The following is a 17,631-nucleotide window of genomic DNA, read 5'->3' as shown; positions in this document are numbered from 1 at the left end:
ATATTTTTTTTAATTTGCTAGCCTAAAGTAATTAAGAAATCATAATATAATTTACCTTTTATATTTGAATTAAAACTCAAGTTGGTAAAAAGTATTTGTATCATTAATCATTAGGAATGTTTGGTTTCAAAGGAGGTTAGGCTGGAAAGCATTTTTATCCCAAATTTATAGCCTTTCTAGCATTACAATGGTGATATGTTTCTAGAAATAGTATTTTGAACCTACCTGTACAAATTGTGTTGAAAGATTCACTTGAACTTGTATTTGGAAAGGAATTAGCATGAGATTTAAAGGTTTTCGAAACAATTCTAACTTTAAGGATGAAACATAATTCGTCATTAGTTTTTAGATATACTCGGTGTGGTAATCACAATATAGAGATGTATTTTCACGGGTTTTTGTCAAGATGACTCTTTAAGCCAAACAAACAATAAGAGTACCATTTTGTTAAAATTATTATTTATCTAAACATATGAATATAAATTTATTTAAATTATATTCCAATTTTAACTAATCCAAACAAGCAATGACTAAGATGTTTTAAATACTAAACATAGTTTATGAACATCACAATGATTCAAAATAGTTAGTCAATTTCAATGTTCAAACAACAATAATTCAAGTGTATGATATAAGGCTAAATTAAAAGTACCATTTTGTTGTCTTTTGGATTCAAGAAAGAATCCCAAACATTGTATTATCATTAATTTAATCATGTGTTCATAGAAGACATCGAATTTGTCATCTTCAAACATTTGTAAGCTTTTATGATTTTAATATGAAACATTTATTCTCTTATTCAAGATTTTTATATTATATGTAATATAATAAATAATTTTTTTTTTTGAAAAGTGAGTCTCTTTAACTCTTTCATCAATATAATCCAAACATGTCAAATAGTCATAGTTTCCACATATCCCATTCTAATTTCACAGAGTAACTCTCAGCAGTTCAACAGCAATGTCTAATCCAGCCATTAAAAATGAAAACAAAAACCCAATTTTTTTTGTTTGTTAAAAACCTTGTGGGGGCATCATAGGAGGCCTTCCCATTTGAGGAGTGAAATTTGACATAGCTCCGCCTCCCATGGGTGGTGGTGGTAGATTTCCACTAGGGGGAGGCATTGGTCTAGGAGGCCCATTCCCCATAGGAGGTGGTGGTGGTGGAACTAATCCTCCACCCATTGGAGGTGGTGGTCCTCTAGGAGGGTGACCCATCATCGGAGGACCACCTTGTGGTGGCGGTGGAGGTGGTGGTGGAGCTTGGAGTGGAGGCGGCCCACCAGAAATTGCAGAACCGTTATTAGCAGCAGCTGCCACTTGTTGGCCCTTGTTTGCCTCTGGTAGCTTAGCTTTGAAGTACAACTGCAACTGTCAATTAGATAAACATGAAGTGAAAACGGTTAGTAAGTGTTGTTTATTGCTTACGAAAAGTGAAATGTATAAAAAAAAACATACTGTGAACATTTTGGAGTCGGGATCCCAATGCGAGAAGAATTTTGGAGTGGATTTGTCAATCTCAGTGCTAGGAACCTGAAAATATAAAATCACATGAGGACCAAACTCTCCATGAGATTCATAGTTGCAAAACACTTATACAATGTTCAACTCAGTAATATAATAAGAGCATAAGAAATTTGACTTAATTCGGTATGCTATAGAATGACTTAACATAGTAATAATAATAAGAGCATAAGAAATCAACTTTAACCCATGTAAATTAATCAAATATGTTATCTAAATTACGTTACTATAAGGGTAACTTTCATTTGATTTGTAAAACATTTAATTTTCAAAATACCTAACTAATTCAGGATTGAAAACTTAAAGAAAATTATAAGGAATAGGCAGAGAAAGGCTTACCTTGAAAGAGATTATCTCATATGGATCAGCTCCAAATAGAAGATATTGGTAGCTTTTATCAAATGGTTGTATCCTCTGCGCTCATAATACAAGACGAAATGTTAGACATAAACCCTAAACCTCACAATTAATTTCAACTTGGTCTACCTGCTCATAAGATGACATGAACCGGTGCCTTGGCTTTGTATTATCTTCGATCTCAGGATATTCAATCTACAAGATCAGAATACATTTACCAAAATGCCAGTTTTGCATTGATTGAACTAACATATCTCATTTGAAGGATGTTGGCCATTTCAAATTTCAAAACTAGTGCTAATTCCTCATGCAACATCATATGAATGTTTAATATACACAAAAAGAGAACAATATCTACAAAGGAATGTTAAGAAATAGCAAAGAGCAATGTAAGAACTTCATTTCCAATGGTGCTGCAAGGATATAAAAAATATTGAAAAACAAGACTCAGATAATTAGCTCTACAGCAGTCTCATGCTTCAGACAGAACACTTAGCTGAGAATAGTTCATGAATTAGTTGGTGGGGAAATGGAATTTCTTAATAGGTAGGGATTGTAGGAGGATTATGGAGGCTTTTTGTTGAATCTACGTAGTTTTGACCTTTTCTACAAGAATATTTTGCCATAAATCTTGTTGCAGTGAACAGTTAAATTCCGAAGCAATCCAAAGTAACCATAGAAAATTAATATTCTCAGTGAAGAAGATATGCCACAAATTCCCAAATTCTTGTGGTTCTAGCTTTTCTCAGTTACATTTACATGTTATGCAAATAAAGATAGACATCATTGAAAACATTTAAAAGATAACCAGTTACCTGGAAAAGAAGTGACCTTTGTTTAGTATCTGGATCAAACTGCTTTGTAACACGGTAACCAGGTCTACCAATTTTGACTGCAGGAGTACCAAAAATGATAACATTACTTATCAGCAAAGGCTTGTACTATTATTTTGTCTCATTTTCTTTTAAGTTTCTGGGTTCATTAATAAAGGAAGAAAATGCTTACCATTCTTCTTAGGAGCAGAAATCTTTCTCTTGTTGGGCTGAGGCAAAAGGGGGGCCTCCTTGGCCTCACGAGCTGCTCTCTTAGCCAAATTTGTCTGATGACGCTTCCCTTGAGTATGTGCCAAGTAATTCCCTTCGTTGTTGTGCAGTGTCAAACAAAGCTTACATTCATAGCTGCAAAATGAAACCAAACTCATTTATAATCATGGCTAGATTCTGGATTTTCATCAACATTTGGTTCTGTTGTATGATTCACTAGTGAACAAATCATCAAGTATAACTCTGATATAGAAAGTCATGTAGTTTTATGTTATATAGTTCAATGCAATGAAACTCTGAAGAACAATATCCATTTAAAAAACCACAGCAACAACATATGAATATTCGGACTTTTATCAAACAGGTGGCATGCAGTCCAGTAAAATCTCATACAACTTAAAGAGACAACACTACCCTCTTCCCTAAATTACCTTAAACAACTAAATACGATGGCACACAGAACCAGCAAGCAAAGACCAATTCAATTAAACACCTTTTTTATTTAAAGATTAGACAATAATATATACATACATAAAAGCGAAACCCTATATCACAAGCATATGAATGCAATATACTAAATACAGGAAGATACAGATGAATGAACAAACACAGGGAGGGAGAGAGAGGGACCTTCCAAGGTGGTTGCGCATGAAGTAGGGATCTTTAGCGAGATCGATGGTTTCAAGGGCGAGTCTTCTGAGCCGTTCTCGGCGATCAATGGCTTCATTCTGAGCAGAGGCAGCGCCACCACTTCCGGGCTTCGAGCCCCACTCCCTATCCATCTGGCTTCTCTCAAATCACAAAATCTCTCACTCCCTCCTCCTCTGACCTCAACAACGAGCCTTTCCCAGCTTCAGATTTACAGTGAAAAATGATTATAGTCTATTTGGGTGGATTGTCTCAATATGGACGGTTTTATTTATAAACGGGTTACACGACACCCCGATTTTTAATTTACTATTCGAACCCGACCCGTACCTAACGGGTATCTTTATTTATATTATAATTTTTAATTCGTCGAATACCTAATCCGTATATACTTTCATTACCAGATACTAAATATTAAAAATTTATTATATAAATAAAATATAATATATTAACTAATATTAGTAAAAATATAATTTACCTAAAATTATTAATAAATATTTTTCTATTATACAATATACGTAATCATCTAACATATATAATATAAGTTTATCTATTCTACATAATATAAATTCATTTATATTATAAAAACACAAACAAACTTAAATTAATATTACATAATTCATAACTAAACAAAAACTTCAAAATTCATTAAATTAATTTTCTCAAAAAAAAATATATATTACAACCTAAAAAATCAATAAAAAACAATTAACATTAACAAATACAAAAAAATAACATTAGAATTAAAGTATTTAACTAATAATATACCTCAAATCTTCAACAACCAATTCATTACTTAAAAAGTAAATTCTTCATATATAATATATATATATATATATATATATATATATATAAAATATAAATAAATAATATATTTAACTTTTATTCTTTAAATATAGTTAAACATAGTAAAATATTAAATATTTAATATATTTTTAATAAGTTTATTGATTTATAAAAGTGATTTAAAATTAGGAATTATTTATAATTTTAAAAACTCTTGTCATAAATAATTGACTATTTATTTTTATTTTTAACAAATCTATTAAGAATTAGTTTATCAAAATGAAACAATACAAAACGTAACTTATTAAATAATAAATAACTTTAAAAATAGTAATATCAAAATTTAAAATATATATAATAAAAGTACTACTTACCTATATATATATATATTGTAGTCGGGTAGAAGTTACTGTGGAATAATAAACTATATAAAAAAAAATTGAATATTAAATTAATAAATAAGTATAAGATTGTAAAAATTAAAAAAAAAAAAAATTTATTAAACAACATTAAGTAAAGTAATATCAAATTTTAAAAATACAAATGAAAACATTACTTATACTTGCCATTTGTTTTGTAATTGAAAACTTAAAGTTGAATAAAGAAAAAAGTCCATGGGACAAATTCGACACAGGAAAGCTTTAACTTACCAATGAAAGAAAAGACATCACGACTGATCAAAGAATAAAAAAGTAAAAGAAAGTCAGGGCGAAGAGTAAAAGAGTCAAAGTAAAACAGTAACAGTATTCAAAGTAAACGGGTATTTATTCAAGTACCAGTGCTATACTTTCCTTAAGGTACTGAAGAAGAGCTGGAGGAAGGACAGAAGCCAGACCCGGTCTGTCCAAGGGTAGCTGTCAAAAGGTCTGAAACCTTAAGCAGTGACAATTGCCCTATGAAGACTCGCTTTCGCTACGGCTCCGGCCATCCCCTTTTCGGCATTAGAGCTCACAAAACTTAGATTCCAAGCACACTTGTGACGAAGAAAGGATCCGTTCTTCCAGCCAGTTTCGGTTCGGAAGGGGGTTAGGAATCCGCTCGGACTCTCACTCGTAGTCGACAGATAAACTCCTTTTCAAAAGGCATAGCTCTTTCAAAAACATTTAAGGAAGAAAGAGGAGGGCAGCGGCAGGAACCACGACAGCAGCAGCGGGCACAACTGCCGCAGATGATACGCGTAGCACCACACTACACAGGGCAACTTAAATATAACTTAGCTAATTGGGTAGCAATCTATTATTTTTGTTCGTTGATATTAACACCGCAATCGAGACCAGCCCCTTGGTTCCAAACCTGACCTGCGCTTCTTCAAATATCCCCACCCAAATAAAAGGAAGGTAGGACTGCTTGAACTAACAAGCGGGAAAGTTGACTTTTCGAAAGAAAGGGGCGCGCTAGCTGCAATCAAACTTTAAGAGAAGATGAAGATTAAGATTAAAAGTATTTACAAATAAAAATTATAAGAGAAAAACACTTATTATAAATTGAAATTATGTTAAGTGATGTGTAAGTAATGATAAAAATAATTAATATATTTATTTAACGATGGTTATGACTTATGATATGGAATTTGAAAAAGACATTTAAATTTTATATATATATATATATATATTAATATATTCAGGTATCGGGTATCGGGTTTCCAATAATCCCATCCTCGACTCCGAACCCGATTAAGTAACATTTTTTACTCTACATCCCTGATCCCAACCTCGATTTAAAGTATTCGAACCCGATCATCGGGTACCCACATGTATTGAGTATACGAGTACCCCGTTGTCATACCTAGGTCGGTGCTTCATTTTGATTTTTATAATGTTTATTGAGATAATTGTTAAGGTGCAATATACTTAAATTAATTAAATCAATATATAAATTTCTATTGAAATTTAAATTTCTTGTTTATGAGATAATATAATTTTTATTTTTAAAATATACTAACCTCTCTTTGGAGAATCATTGTTACTCTTTTAATATAAAATATAAAGATAAATGATTCGAAAATGAGTGAAGAATGAAGTCACGGTTCAATGACCGAAAAAATGAAATAAATGATAAATTTAATACTCTAATTGGAAAAGATTGGTTAGATCTCCTTTTCTCTTTCATCTGTAAATGCCTCGTTTTTTCTTTAACTTACTCATTGATGCTCACTAAACCCCTATAGTATGATATTAATAAAATCAATCCAGTTTCCATCAATTCTTCATGATACATTGACTGAAGAAAATTGTAAGATTGTACATGATGGCAAACAAGCTTACCAGATCATCGAACTCATCATCTTCTCTTTTGGAACCATTTCTATATCAACTACATTACAATAGACTAGTTACTAAACGTACAACAATAGGAGAAATAGAGCAACAATCTTCATCAGCGAGAAAAAATATTCAAATATAAAAAAGTAGTTAGTTAGTTCTAAGGAAGGAAGTGATTCTGTCCAAGGCATACCCTCACACTTACCTCTTTCTGCTGCTAAAGTCGTTTCAAATAATTAAGTTGATTGATTCTTTAGTAGTTTTGTTGAAAGGCTCTCAAGGTCAGTTGTTAGAGCACGTTGCAACAATAAAATTAAGGGATATAATGATATCTGATAAAAGCACTAATGTTATATTCAAACTATCAAAATTGCCGATTTTCTTGGTTATGCTATCTATCTTCAAACAACTTTTTATTAACATGAAACCGTTATATAAGAAAGAGATATTATCTATATATCTATATATATATATATATATAAAATGATGCTTAACTTTTAGTGTCCGGATTGTCGGGTCGAGAACTGTGGTTAATTTGGATATATGTGAGAGTAAATGAATACTTGGGTCGGATTGTGGGTTGACCCGCCCATAAACTTAAAACGGTTAAAAATAAAATAAAAAATGCTATAGGTATGGTTCGAACTTGCAACCTAAGAGCATCCTTATTCATGACCCATTTTTTGGTCATGGTCATGATCATGAAAACAGCTTTATGACAAAGATTTTGGTCATTATGCTTATCCATGATCAACCAAATCTTAAAAATATTATTTTTAAATTAAAAAAATAATAAATAATTTTTAAATATAATAATAATATTTAATTTCTAATTTTTATGCATAATAATGTTTTTATACATATTAATTATGGATAATTGTAAACAAATGAGGATAATTAGTAAAAATGAAGAAAATGATGTTTTTTTTTTGTGCTCCGAAATATAGCAAGAGTGGTCTCTATTTATAGATCTCGAAAAATTATGAATTTTGATATAATTTTTTTTTAAAATTATAAATAATATTAAAATAGGGTTTTAAAGATAAAAGATAAAGAAAATCTGGGTAACCAATCAAATGCTGACAAATGGCAGCATTTGATTAGATGACTTTGGTTGTGATTTTTGTCATAATATGACAAAAACAAAGATCCAATGACTTGGGTTTTGGTTTTGGTCATGGAATGACCAAACATTTGGTCATGATAAATTGACATGACCAACATCATGACCCATTATTTGGTCATGGATAAGGTTGGTCTAACAAAATAAGTACAACATTTTAACCAACTAGGCTAATAACACTTTGTGTTTTAAATTCAACCCAAAATTTGATAAACGCGTGACATTTTAACAATATAAGTTCAACTTTTTAACTAACTAATCTCTCTATATATATAATGATGCTTAATTTTTAAAGTGTCTGGATTACCGGATCGAGAGCTGTGGTTAATTTGGATATATGTTAGAGTAAATGGATACTTGGTCGGATTGTGGGTTGACCTGACCATAAAATTTTTACGGTAATATTTTTTTCATGATTTTTTATATTATTTACACGAGATACATGCTAGTATAAGTAATGATATTTATGACTACTTTTCTACTAGAATTATTCTTAATGGTATATTAATAGTTATTTTATGGATAAATATTATTTAAAAATTAATTAATTAGAATAATTATTACTATTATTTTAATCTTTAATTAATTATTATTCTAAAATCTCAATTTCTTAATTATTTATATTTCTTAATTATTATTTAAATAATTAATATAATAAATTCGATATATGGTATGATATATATTATTTAAATAAATAAAATAATAAATTCACTCTCTTTTTCTTATTGTACATAGTTAATTTGACCAATGCTTCTAACTTTTATTATTATTATTATATATATATATATTTATATATATATATTATTTAAATAAAATAATAAATTCATTTCTTATGATTATTAATTTGAGTGATTTGTTTTTCTAAAATGGTTATATAAATGTTTTTTACATTCTTAAAAACTTATATTTCAATAATCAAGAAATTATTATACTCATTTGTTATTTTTTTATTTAATTTTTAATTTTTTAAGTTTATAATCTTTATTCACTATTTATTTCGATGAATTGTAGTTGCAAAAACATACATGAATCTATAATGAAGAACGATTTACTAAGTCATCTTTTATCTCTTAAAAGATTTAGACTTGGACCCGGATCACAATGTTTGATGTGGGTGGGTCACAATGTTTGATGTGGGTGGGTTTAAACTTTCCAACTCTCTACTGATAACCTTAAATATTTTTGAAAGTGAACAACATTCTATCTTTAGTTTTGTCTCATTAATTTAACATAATAGATAAGTAGGTTTTATATGGGTCGGGATATAGTCCTAATATATATATTTATTATATTTCTTTATTAACTCATAACATTTATACTATAATATATCTAATAGATCATTAATAAATAATAAATTTACCTAAATATGTCAAAAAAATATATAATAATAATAATAATAATAATAAAATAATAATAATAATAATAATAATAATATTATTAATAATAATAATATTATTATTAATAATAATAATATTATTATTATGAGAAGAGAGAAAGGGAGTTCGGGTATCAGCCTATAATATTTGATCTTCTATAATCAAATTTATTTATTTTTTGGTTTAATTATACCTGTAAATAGTTTGTAATATGTTTAGAATAAATAATTATAAAAAAAGCATAATCATTAAAAAAATATATTATAAAATAACATAATAAATATATATATAAAAATAATAATAAATAAATAAATAATAATAATATCACAACATAATAAATACAATATATTAATATACAAAAATAAAAGATATTAATATAAACATAAATAATTTTAAATAATATTATAAAAATATAATATAAAATATATACATATATAAAGAAATACATTAAATATATATATAGTAAACAAAAATTAAAATTCAGTAAAAATATATATAAATAACATACTAATAAAATTTATTAATAAAATATTTAATTAATAGTATAACAAAGTAAAAAAATAACCTTTAAATAAAAATAATAATAAATAATATAAAAATACAAACAAATAATATATAATATTAGTATAAATATATAAAAAAAAAATTAAAAAAAAAAAAGTAAAAACATACAAATATAAAAAAAATAAGATAAAATTAAATATAAAAATGAAATTAAGAATATTTAAAAATGAAATATAAAATATTTATTAAAAAATTATATAATGAATTATCTTATTAATACAAACTTTTTAATTAACATTATATTTTATCCTTTTAATACAAAATTTTATTATAAATATAAGTTTATTTTAATTTAATTAATAAATATATATATATATAAACAATTAAAAATATAAATAAAATTAAATAAATAAATATATATATATATATATATTAAAATTAAAAATATATATATATTATATTAAATACAATTTAATTTAAAATTGATAATAATAAATAATATTTGAATAATATCATATATATATATATATATATATATATATTAAAATAAATATATATATATTAAAATAAATATCAACTATAAATAAATAAAATATATAATAAAATTTTTTTTTTTAATAATAATATAACATAATAATAATTATAAATAATTCTAAAAACATAATCTAAATAAACATTAAAATTTAAAATTGTTAATCAATTTTCAATCATATATTTTATTGGTTTAGTAATACAAATAACTTTTTAGGCTGGTTAAATAAATTTCACAACAAAAGAATTTAATAAAAAATAAATTTAAAACTTTTTTTTAAGAATTTAATATTTATTATATTTCAAATTTTAAATAATTTTAAATATTTGAATAAAAAATTTAAATACGATGATTTTATAATATTTTAAAAAATATATAAAACTATATAAATTTACATTTATAATTATAATTTAATAATATAAATAAATATTTCACTTATTTTAATATTTAAATTTATTTAATTTTACATTTTAAATTTATTGTTTAGTTATTTGTTTTTAAAATTATTTATTATTTATTCTTAATATATATATATATATATATATTGTATCTTTTGAATTTTTATTTTGTATTATATATTATTTTAATAATTTTCTGTTAATTTATTATTGTTTTTAAATATTTTATTTTGTATTGTATTTGTATAATATATATATATATATATATATATATATATTTAATAAAACTAAAATTAATAATATATATATATTTAATAAAACAAAAATTAATATAGATAAATTAATATAAATATTTTATTTTTGTATTTTTTATATATATATATATATATATATATAATTTCAATAAACAAACTATTAAGATATATTAAAAAAAAGTTTGTTATTGTTATTATATATGCTTAAATAATTAAATAAACAAAATACAAAATAAATTTATAGTTATTTATTTTTTCTGTAAATTTGAAAATTTCTTTTTTCTTTTAATCTTTTCTATCTAATCTTTTATTTATAATCATTTAAAAATAATAATATACAAAACTAATAAAAATAATTTAATTATTTAAATATATATATATATATATTAAAGTGGTAAAATAAAATATAATTATAAAAATACAACTAAATAATATAAATAATACGGAATATATAAAAATAAAAATAAAAATTAATATATTGTTATTCCATTAATTAAGACTTTTAATTAAAATTATATTTTATTTAATTATACTTTTAGTATCGTATTTTATTTAATAAAAAATAATTTAAAACTTTTTAAGAATTTAATATTTATTATATTTAAAATTTTAAATAATTTTAAATATTTGAATAAAAAATTTAAAACTTTATAATGATTTTATAATATTTAAAATATATATATAAAACTATATAATTTAAATTTAAATTTATAATTTAATAATATAAGTAAACATTTCACTTATTTTAATATTTTAAGCATTCATATATCCTAAATATTTCTTGAGCAATACGGTCTGATTTTTAGTTTATAGAAATTATTTAATGTACATTAAAATTTTACCATGAAACAAATGGATTAAAAGTTTGTTATTGTTATTATATATGCTTAAATAATTAAATAAACAAAATAAACAGAATACAAAATAAATTTATAACTTTTTATTTTTTTTGAAAATTTCTTTTTTCTTTTAATCTTTTCTATCTCATATTTTATTTATAATCATTTAAAAATAATAATAAACAAAAAGTAATAAAGATAATTTAATTATTTAAATATATATATATATATTAAAGTAATAAAATAAAATATAATTATAAAAATACAACTAAATAATACGAAATATATAAAAATAAATATTAAAACAAATATAGTGTTATTCCATCAATTAAACTTTTAATTAAAATTATATTTTATTTAATTATACTTATACTATCGTATTTAATTTATATTTATTATATAAAATATTTAAATTTTGAAATATAATTTTAAAAACTATATATAAAATATGATTAAATAAAAACTAATTTATAAATAAAATTTCAAAAATTATTACGTTATTATAAATATACATTAAATTTGATTAATAAAATAATTTATAATAAAAAAGTATTTTTTAATAATAATATAACATAATAATAATTATAAATATTTCTAAAAACAAAAAACAGAATCTAAATAAACATTAAAATTTAAAATTATTAATCAATTTTCAATTATATATTTTGGTGTTTCAGTAATACAAATAACTTTCTTTTTCCTGTGTGTCTGTTAAATAAAATTCACATTTAATAAAAAAATAAAATTAATTTTTTTAAGAATTTAATATTTATTATATTTAAAATTTTAAATATTTGAATAAAAATTTTAAAACTTTATGATGATTTTATAATATTTAAAAAAAATACAAAACTATATAATTTACATTTATATTTATAATTTAATAATATAAGTAAACATTTCACTTATTTTAATATTTAAATTTATTTAATTTTACATTTTAAATGTATTGTTTAGTTATTTGTTTTTAAAATTATTTATTATTTATACTTAATATATATATATATATATATATATTTCTTTTTTATCTTTTGAATTTTTATTTTGTATTTTATATTATTTTAAGAATTTTCTGTTAATTTATTAATGTTTTTAAATATTTTATTTTGTATTATATTTGTATAATATATATATATATATAATAAAACAAAAATTAATATAATATATATATTTAATAAAACAAAAATTAATATAAATAAATATATATATATATATTATATTGAGTTTAAATTAAAAAAAAAGTTAGTTATTGTTATTATATATATGCTTAAATAATTAAATAAATAGAATACAAAATAAATTTATAACTATTTATTTTTTTACTGTAAATTTGAAAAAAAAAAATCATTTTAATCTTTTCTATCTCATCTTTTATTTATAATCATTTGAAAATAATAATAAATAAAAGTAATAAATATAATTTAATTATTTAAATATATATATATATTAAAGTATTAAAATAAAATATAATTATAAAAATACAACTAAATAATACGAATATATAAATAAATAATAAAATTAAGAATATATAAAAAATATAAAAATAATTAAGAATATATAAAAATAAATATTAAAATTAATAAATTGTTATTCCATTAATTAAGAATTTTAATTAAAATTATATCGTATTTAATTTATATTTATTATATATAATATTTAAATTTTGAAATATAATTTTAAAAATTATATATAAAATATAATTAAGTAAAAACTAATTTATAAATAAAATTTCAAAAATTATTACGTTATTATAAATATACATTAAATTTGATTAATAAAATAAATAACTTTAATTTTTTTAATAAATAAATAATATAAAAAATAATTTAGAATAATAGTTTTAAAATCATATTTTTAAATAATAAAGATAATAATATATAAGTTTAAAAAATAAAACAAAACAAAAAAATTTAAAAAATCTATATAATAAATATATTTTAAAACTTTAACATGCAATCTATATTTAATTTTAAAATTGAAACAAATATATTATTATATTAAATATCAAAAATAATTTTAACATTATAAAAATATATTTTATAACTTTATAATAATTTAAAATTTATTATATATAAAATATTTAATTATTTAATTTAATTTAATAAATAAATAACTTATTGTAATATTTTAAATTTATTTAATTCATTATCTATTTATATTTTATTTTAATATTTATGTATTTTAATATTTTATTCATTTTCAATTTTAATTTCAATATATATATATATATATATATATATATTATTATTATTATTTCTACTGTATTTTTAAAAAATAATTTTTTTTTGTTTCTATACCCATATCAAGTAAATATTTTGTATAAATATTATATTAGATTTTGTTTTTTTTTATATAAATTTACTATTTTTTTCTAAACAAAAATATCACAAAAATATAATATAGTTATTATGTATTTTAAATTATTATATAATATATTTATGTTTTTGTATATTAAAAAAAATATTTAAAAATATTAAAATAATAATTAAATAAACTTTAAAAAAACTTTATGATTATTTTTTTACATTTAATAAACATAGATTTTCTAAATTACATAAATTTTAATTATTTATTTTTAATTTTATAAATATATAATTTTCTTTATTTAATATTTAAATAATATATATATATAAATTTATTTAATTCTTATATTTTTAATTCATTATTTAGTTATATATTATTTTATTTAAATATTTTTATTTAAAAATTATTTATTATTCATATTAATATGTTTTTAACACTTTTTTAATGCACAATAACACTAATTTTTACCATGTTTTTCGATTTTAATAAATTAAATCACTACTTTATTACGATTTTACTTTCAAACGAGTTTCTTTTACATCGATTTCATTGATTCTTTTTATCTCTTATTTGATCACAAATTCTGATTTATACAACTTTAATCCATAATTTATACTCATATCTATAAATTTTAACTTAAATTTAATATAATTTTGGGCTAAGTCATTTGTATATACCCTAGTACCTAAAATTCAGATTCATTGGGCTTTACTCTTTTTATTTGTTATTGCTGGATTTGATTTTTCTATCTTTTTTAGTCTTATAAAACCTTTTTTTCTAAAAAAGAGAATTTAGACAATTGTCATCCATTCAGTCATTTTCGATAAACAAAAAGAACCAAGAATAGAATAAAAGTGAACTAATGACATATATTTTAAAAAAAATTAATCAAAAAGAAAACTTCAATTTATAATTTGTTTTTCTGTAGTAATTTTGTGTTTCTCAAACTATATAATAATTACAATAAGGAACATAGTATTTAGCATACATTATTTATTTTTGTTACGCCCCCATAGGTTTCATGTCGACTTCATCATTTTCGATCTTTCTACTCTCATCTCTAAAGCGTTTATATATATCTCCTCGATAAAACTCTCTAGTTCTAAACACTAAAATTAACGACACAAAACATCCAAACGCAGCAGTAGCGGTCATAATAAGAAACGACTTCTTATAACACTCCACCCCAATGCAAGTCAAGTATTTTCCCACTTCTCTAGTCAACCCTTTTGCCGTCAACTGCCTCAACGCCACCTCGTCGTATAAATTTCCGGCCACCTTCACGTTCAAAATGTAAGACCCCACCGGAGACGCCGACCCACCTAAATTATACAAAGTAGAGTAGTATTTCAATCCGAATATCTCCGAAATGATAGCGAAAATCAATGGCCATTGTGCACCGAAACAGAAACCGATTATTATCGATGAGATGTAAAGAGAGTTTGGAACTCCAAACGCGATTAGTAGATGGCCAACGCACGATAAGAGGAGGACGAACGTGAGAATTAGAGGGCGAGGGATTTTGTATTTTGAAAGGAACATCTCGGAAACAAAACCGGAGACAACTCGGCCTAGGTAATTCCATATGCTCACTAGGGAAACGAAGGTTGTGGTGGCGGTTGGTGGGTATCCGAGGGAGGTTCCAATCTGACCGAGGTTGTCGATGGCGGTTAGGGTTCCACCAACGCCGCAAGTGGTGGCGATAAATAGAATGATCATGTCTATGCTGAATAACGCTTGAAGGATTGTGTAATCTTCACCTCTTTTTGGAGGTCTGAATACGTTGCTAAAACAACTATCCGCTTCTCGTGGTGGTGGTGACGGTAACGGTGATGAATTGACAATTATTTGTTCGAATTGCTCTGTTTTTTCCGGTTTAGGAGTGTTTTTGTTTTTCCATATATGTTTCTCTTCATTGATCACAACTAATATAGGTGCGAAGAGGAGGAAGATTACCACGGCAGCGCTTACACCGAACTCCGACCGAGAAAAATGTACTCTGTTTTCGATAATTATAACAGCCATGAGGAATCCAGCGAGGGAAAGAGAGATGTAAAGCAGGCGGTAAAAGATTTTCAATTCATTTTCCTGTCGAATGACTTTCATATAACGGATAGTTCTAAGAAAAACCAAGGAAATCGCCGCCGGCAGCCAACCAATGAATAAAATAAGCGATTTGTTATCGCGGCCATAGAAAGCGTGGAAAAGTTGAGTTATAATAGCGCCGCTAAGACCGACGAAGCCTTTAAGAAGACCTAGAACAACTCCACGGCTTTCCGGGAAGTTTTTAACGGCGGTTACTAAAGCGCCGGTATTGGCGTAAGTTTGAGAATTAGCTCCGATGCAAATGAAAACACACATTTGCCAAACAGGGGGTTTGGGTATGTGGGCGGAGACGGCGAGCCAGATCATGAAATAGCCGGAGAAATTCATGGCGGCGCCGACTAAGAGAACTACCCAAGGTGGAGTGATTTCGTTGATTAAGCCGGAAATTAGACCGACGTTTGCGCCTAGGTCTTTGAAGAAGCTGAGGAGGTTGAGAGTGGATTGATCGTAGCCGAGGGAGGTTTTGATTTCGCCGGAGTAGAGACTGAACATGTAGGTGGCGCCGGCGACTGACATGATTAAAAGACAGGCGACTATCATAAACCATCGGCCGGTTAGGACGTGGATTGTGAACATCCCTATTCCCCGGTGTGAAACTTCGCCGCCCATTGTGAACAAATTAAGAGAGAAAGCTAACTCGATGAATTCGATGGTGGTATGAATACTAGAATGGATGCATATATATATATATAGAGAGAGAGAGATTAGGGTTTGACTGTAAGTCTGAAATGGTGGATGGATTCCAATAGAGGAGATGAAGTGATACTGATTACTGATGATTGAATTATTTTTTATTTTGACGACCGAAGCACGTGACGTGAGCTTCATACGCCACATGTTAAAGAATCATTCGATACCATTTAGGCTTGACCCTACCAGTTTATCGTTTCAGTTGAAAAGTTTTTTTCTATTTAATTTATTTTTGAAAAGGTTAGAAATTACATTGGTTCATTTTAGAGAGCAAAATTAAAATAAAAAAATAATTTGAAATATATATTATCTATGGTTAAGATAATGGTTTAATACAACTAAGTAGGATCAATTTAACGGATTAATATGAAATTTAATTTGGATTAGTTATTTGGGATATGATTGAATTCTGATTTGATTGAGTTTTAATTTGATCCAAATTCAAAATATTAGTTTGGATTATAAATTTGGGATTTGATTGAATTTAGATTTGTTGAGTTTGAATTTGATTAAATTAAGATTAGATTAAAATTGTTAAAATTAAAAAACTAAAAATATATTTTTTCAATTTTCTTTATTTAAATTGTATTTTCACTATAATAACTCTTTTTTTTTTCTTTTACGCATCATTTAGACAATATTTTTTTTTAAATTAACCAGGGTTAAATTGAATTATTGGTTTGATAGCTCACCCTATATATACAACCATTTTTTAAACACTAGATTTTGATTCTCTTTCGAAGTGTAACTAATTCCCGTAAATTTAGTATATAACTCTAAACACACTTAACAAATTAATTAGACAAACGAATTTGTTATATGACAAAATTGAACCCATGACTTCAAGAAGGTTAGAAATATCAACATCTTTTTATCGCTCAGAGGAG

General features: G+C 24.3%; 2 protein-coding genes across 2 annotated transcripts; both read right to left on the bottom strand.

The window, feature by feature from the left end:
- Positions 1 to 858: 858 nt before the first annotated feature.
- Positions 859 to 3,800, bottom strand: LOC124934130 (splicing factor 3A subunit 2). The gene is made up of 7 exons (XM_047474608.1): positions 3,554 to 3,800; positions 2,886 to 3,058; positions 2,696 to 2,772; positions 2,010 to 2,075; positions 1,863 to 1,937; positions 1,458 to 1,532; positions 859 to 1,370 (listed from the first exon to the last, which is right to left on the bottom strand). Exons 1-7 carry the CDS (start codon positions 3,703 to 3,705, stop codon positions 1,014 to 1,016), a joined length of 975 nt encoding a protein of 324 aa, XP_047330564.1. The 5' UTR covers positions 3,706 to 3,800; the 3' UTR covers positions 859 to 1,013.
- An 11,034-nt stretch (positions 3,801 to 14,834) lies between these two features.
- Positions 14,835 to 16,770, bottom strand: LOC124934257. The gene has a single exon (XM_047474757.1). It carries the CDS (start codon positions 16,661 to 16,663, stop codon positions 14,951 to 14,953), a length of 1,713 nt encoding a protein of 570 aa, XP_047330713.1. The 5' UTR covers positions 16,664 to 16,770; the 3' UTR covers positions 14,835 to 14,950.
- Between the last annotated feature and the right edge of the window lie 861 nt (positions 16,771 to 17,631).

Source organism: Impatiens glandulifera, chromosome 4 (assembly GCF_907164915.1).
Source record: "Impatiens glandulifera chromosome 4, dImpGla2.1, whole genome shotgun sequence".
NCBI classification, from domain to species: Eukaryota; Viridiplantae; Streptophyta; class Magnoliopsida; order Ericales; family Balsaminaceae; genus Impatiens; species Impatiens glandulifera.
The sequence above is the reverse complement of the archived record's forward strand: the minus strand, read 5'-3'. Positions and strand labels throughout refer to the sequence as shown.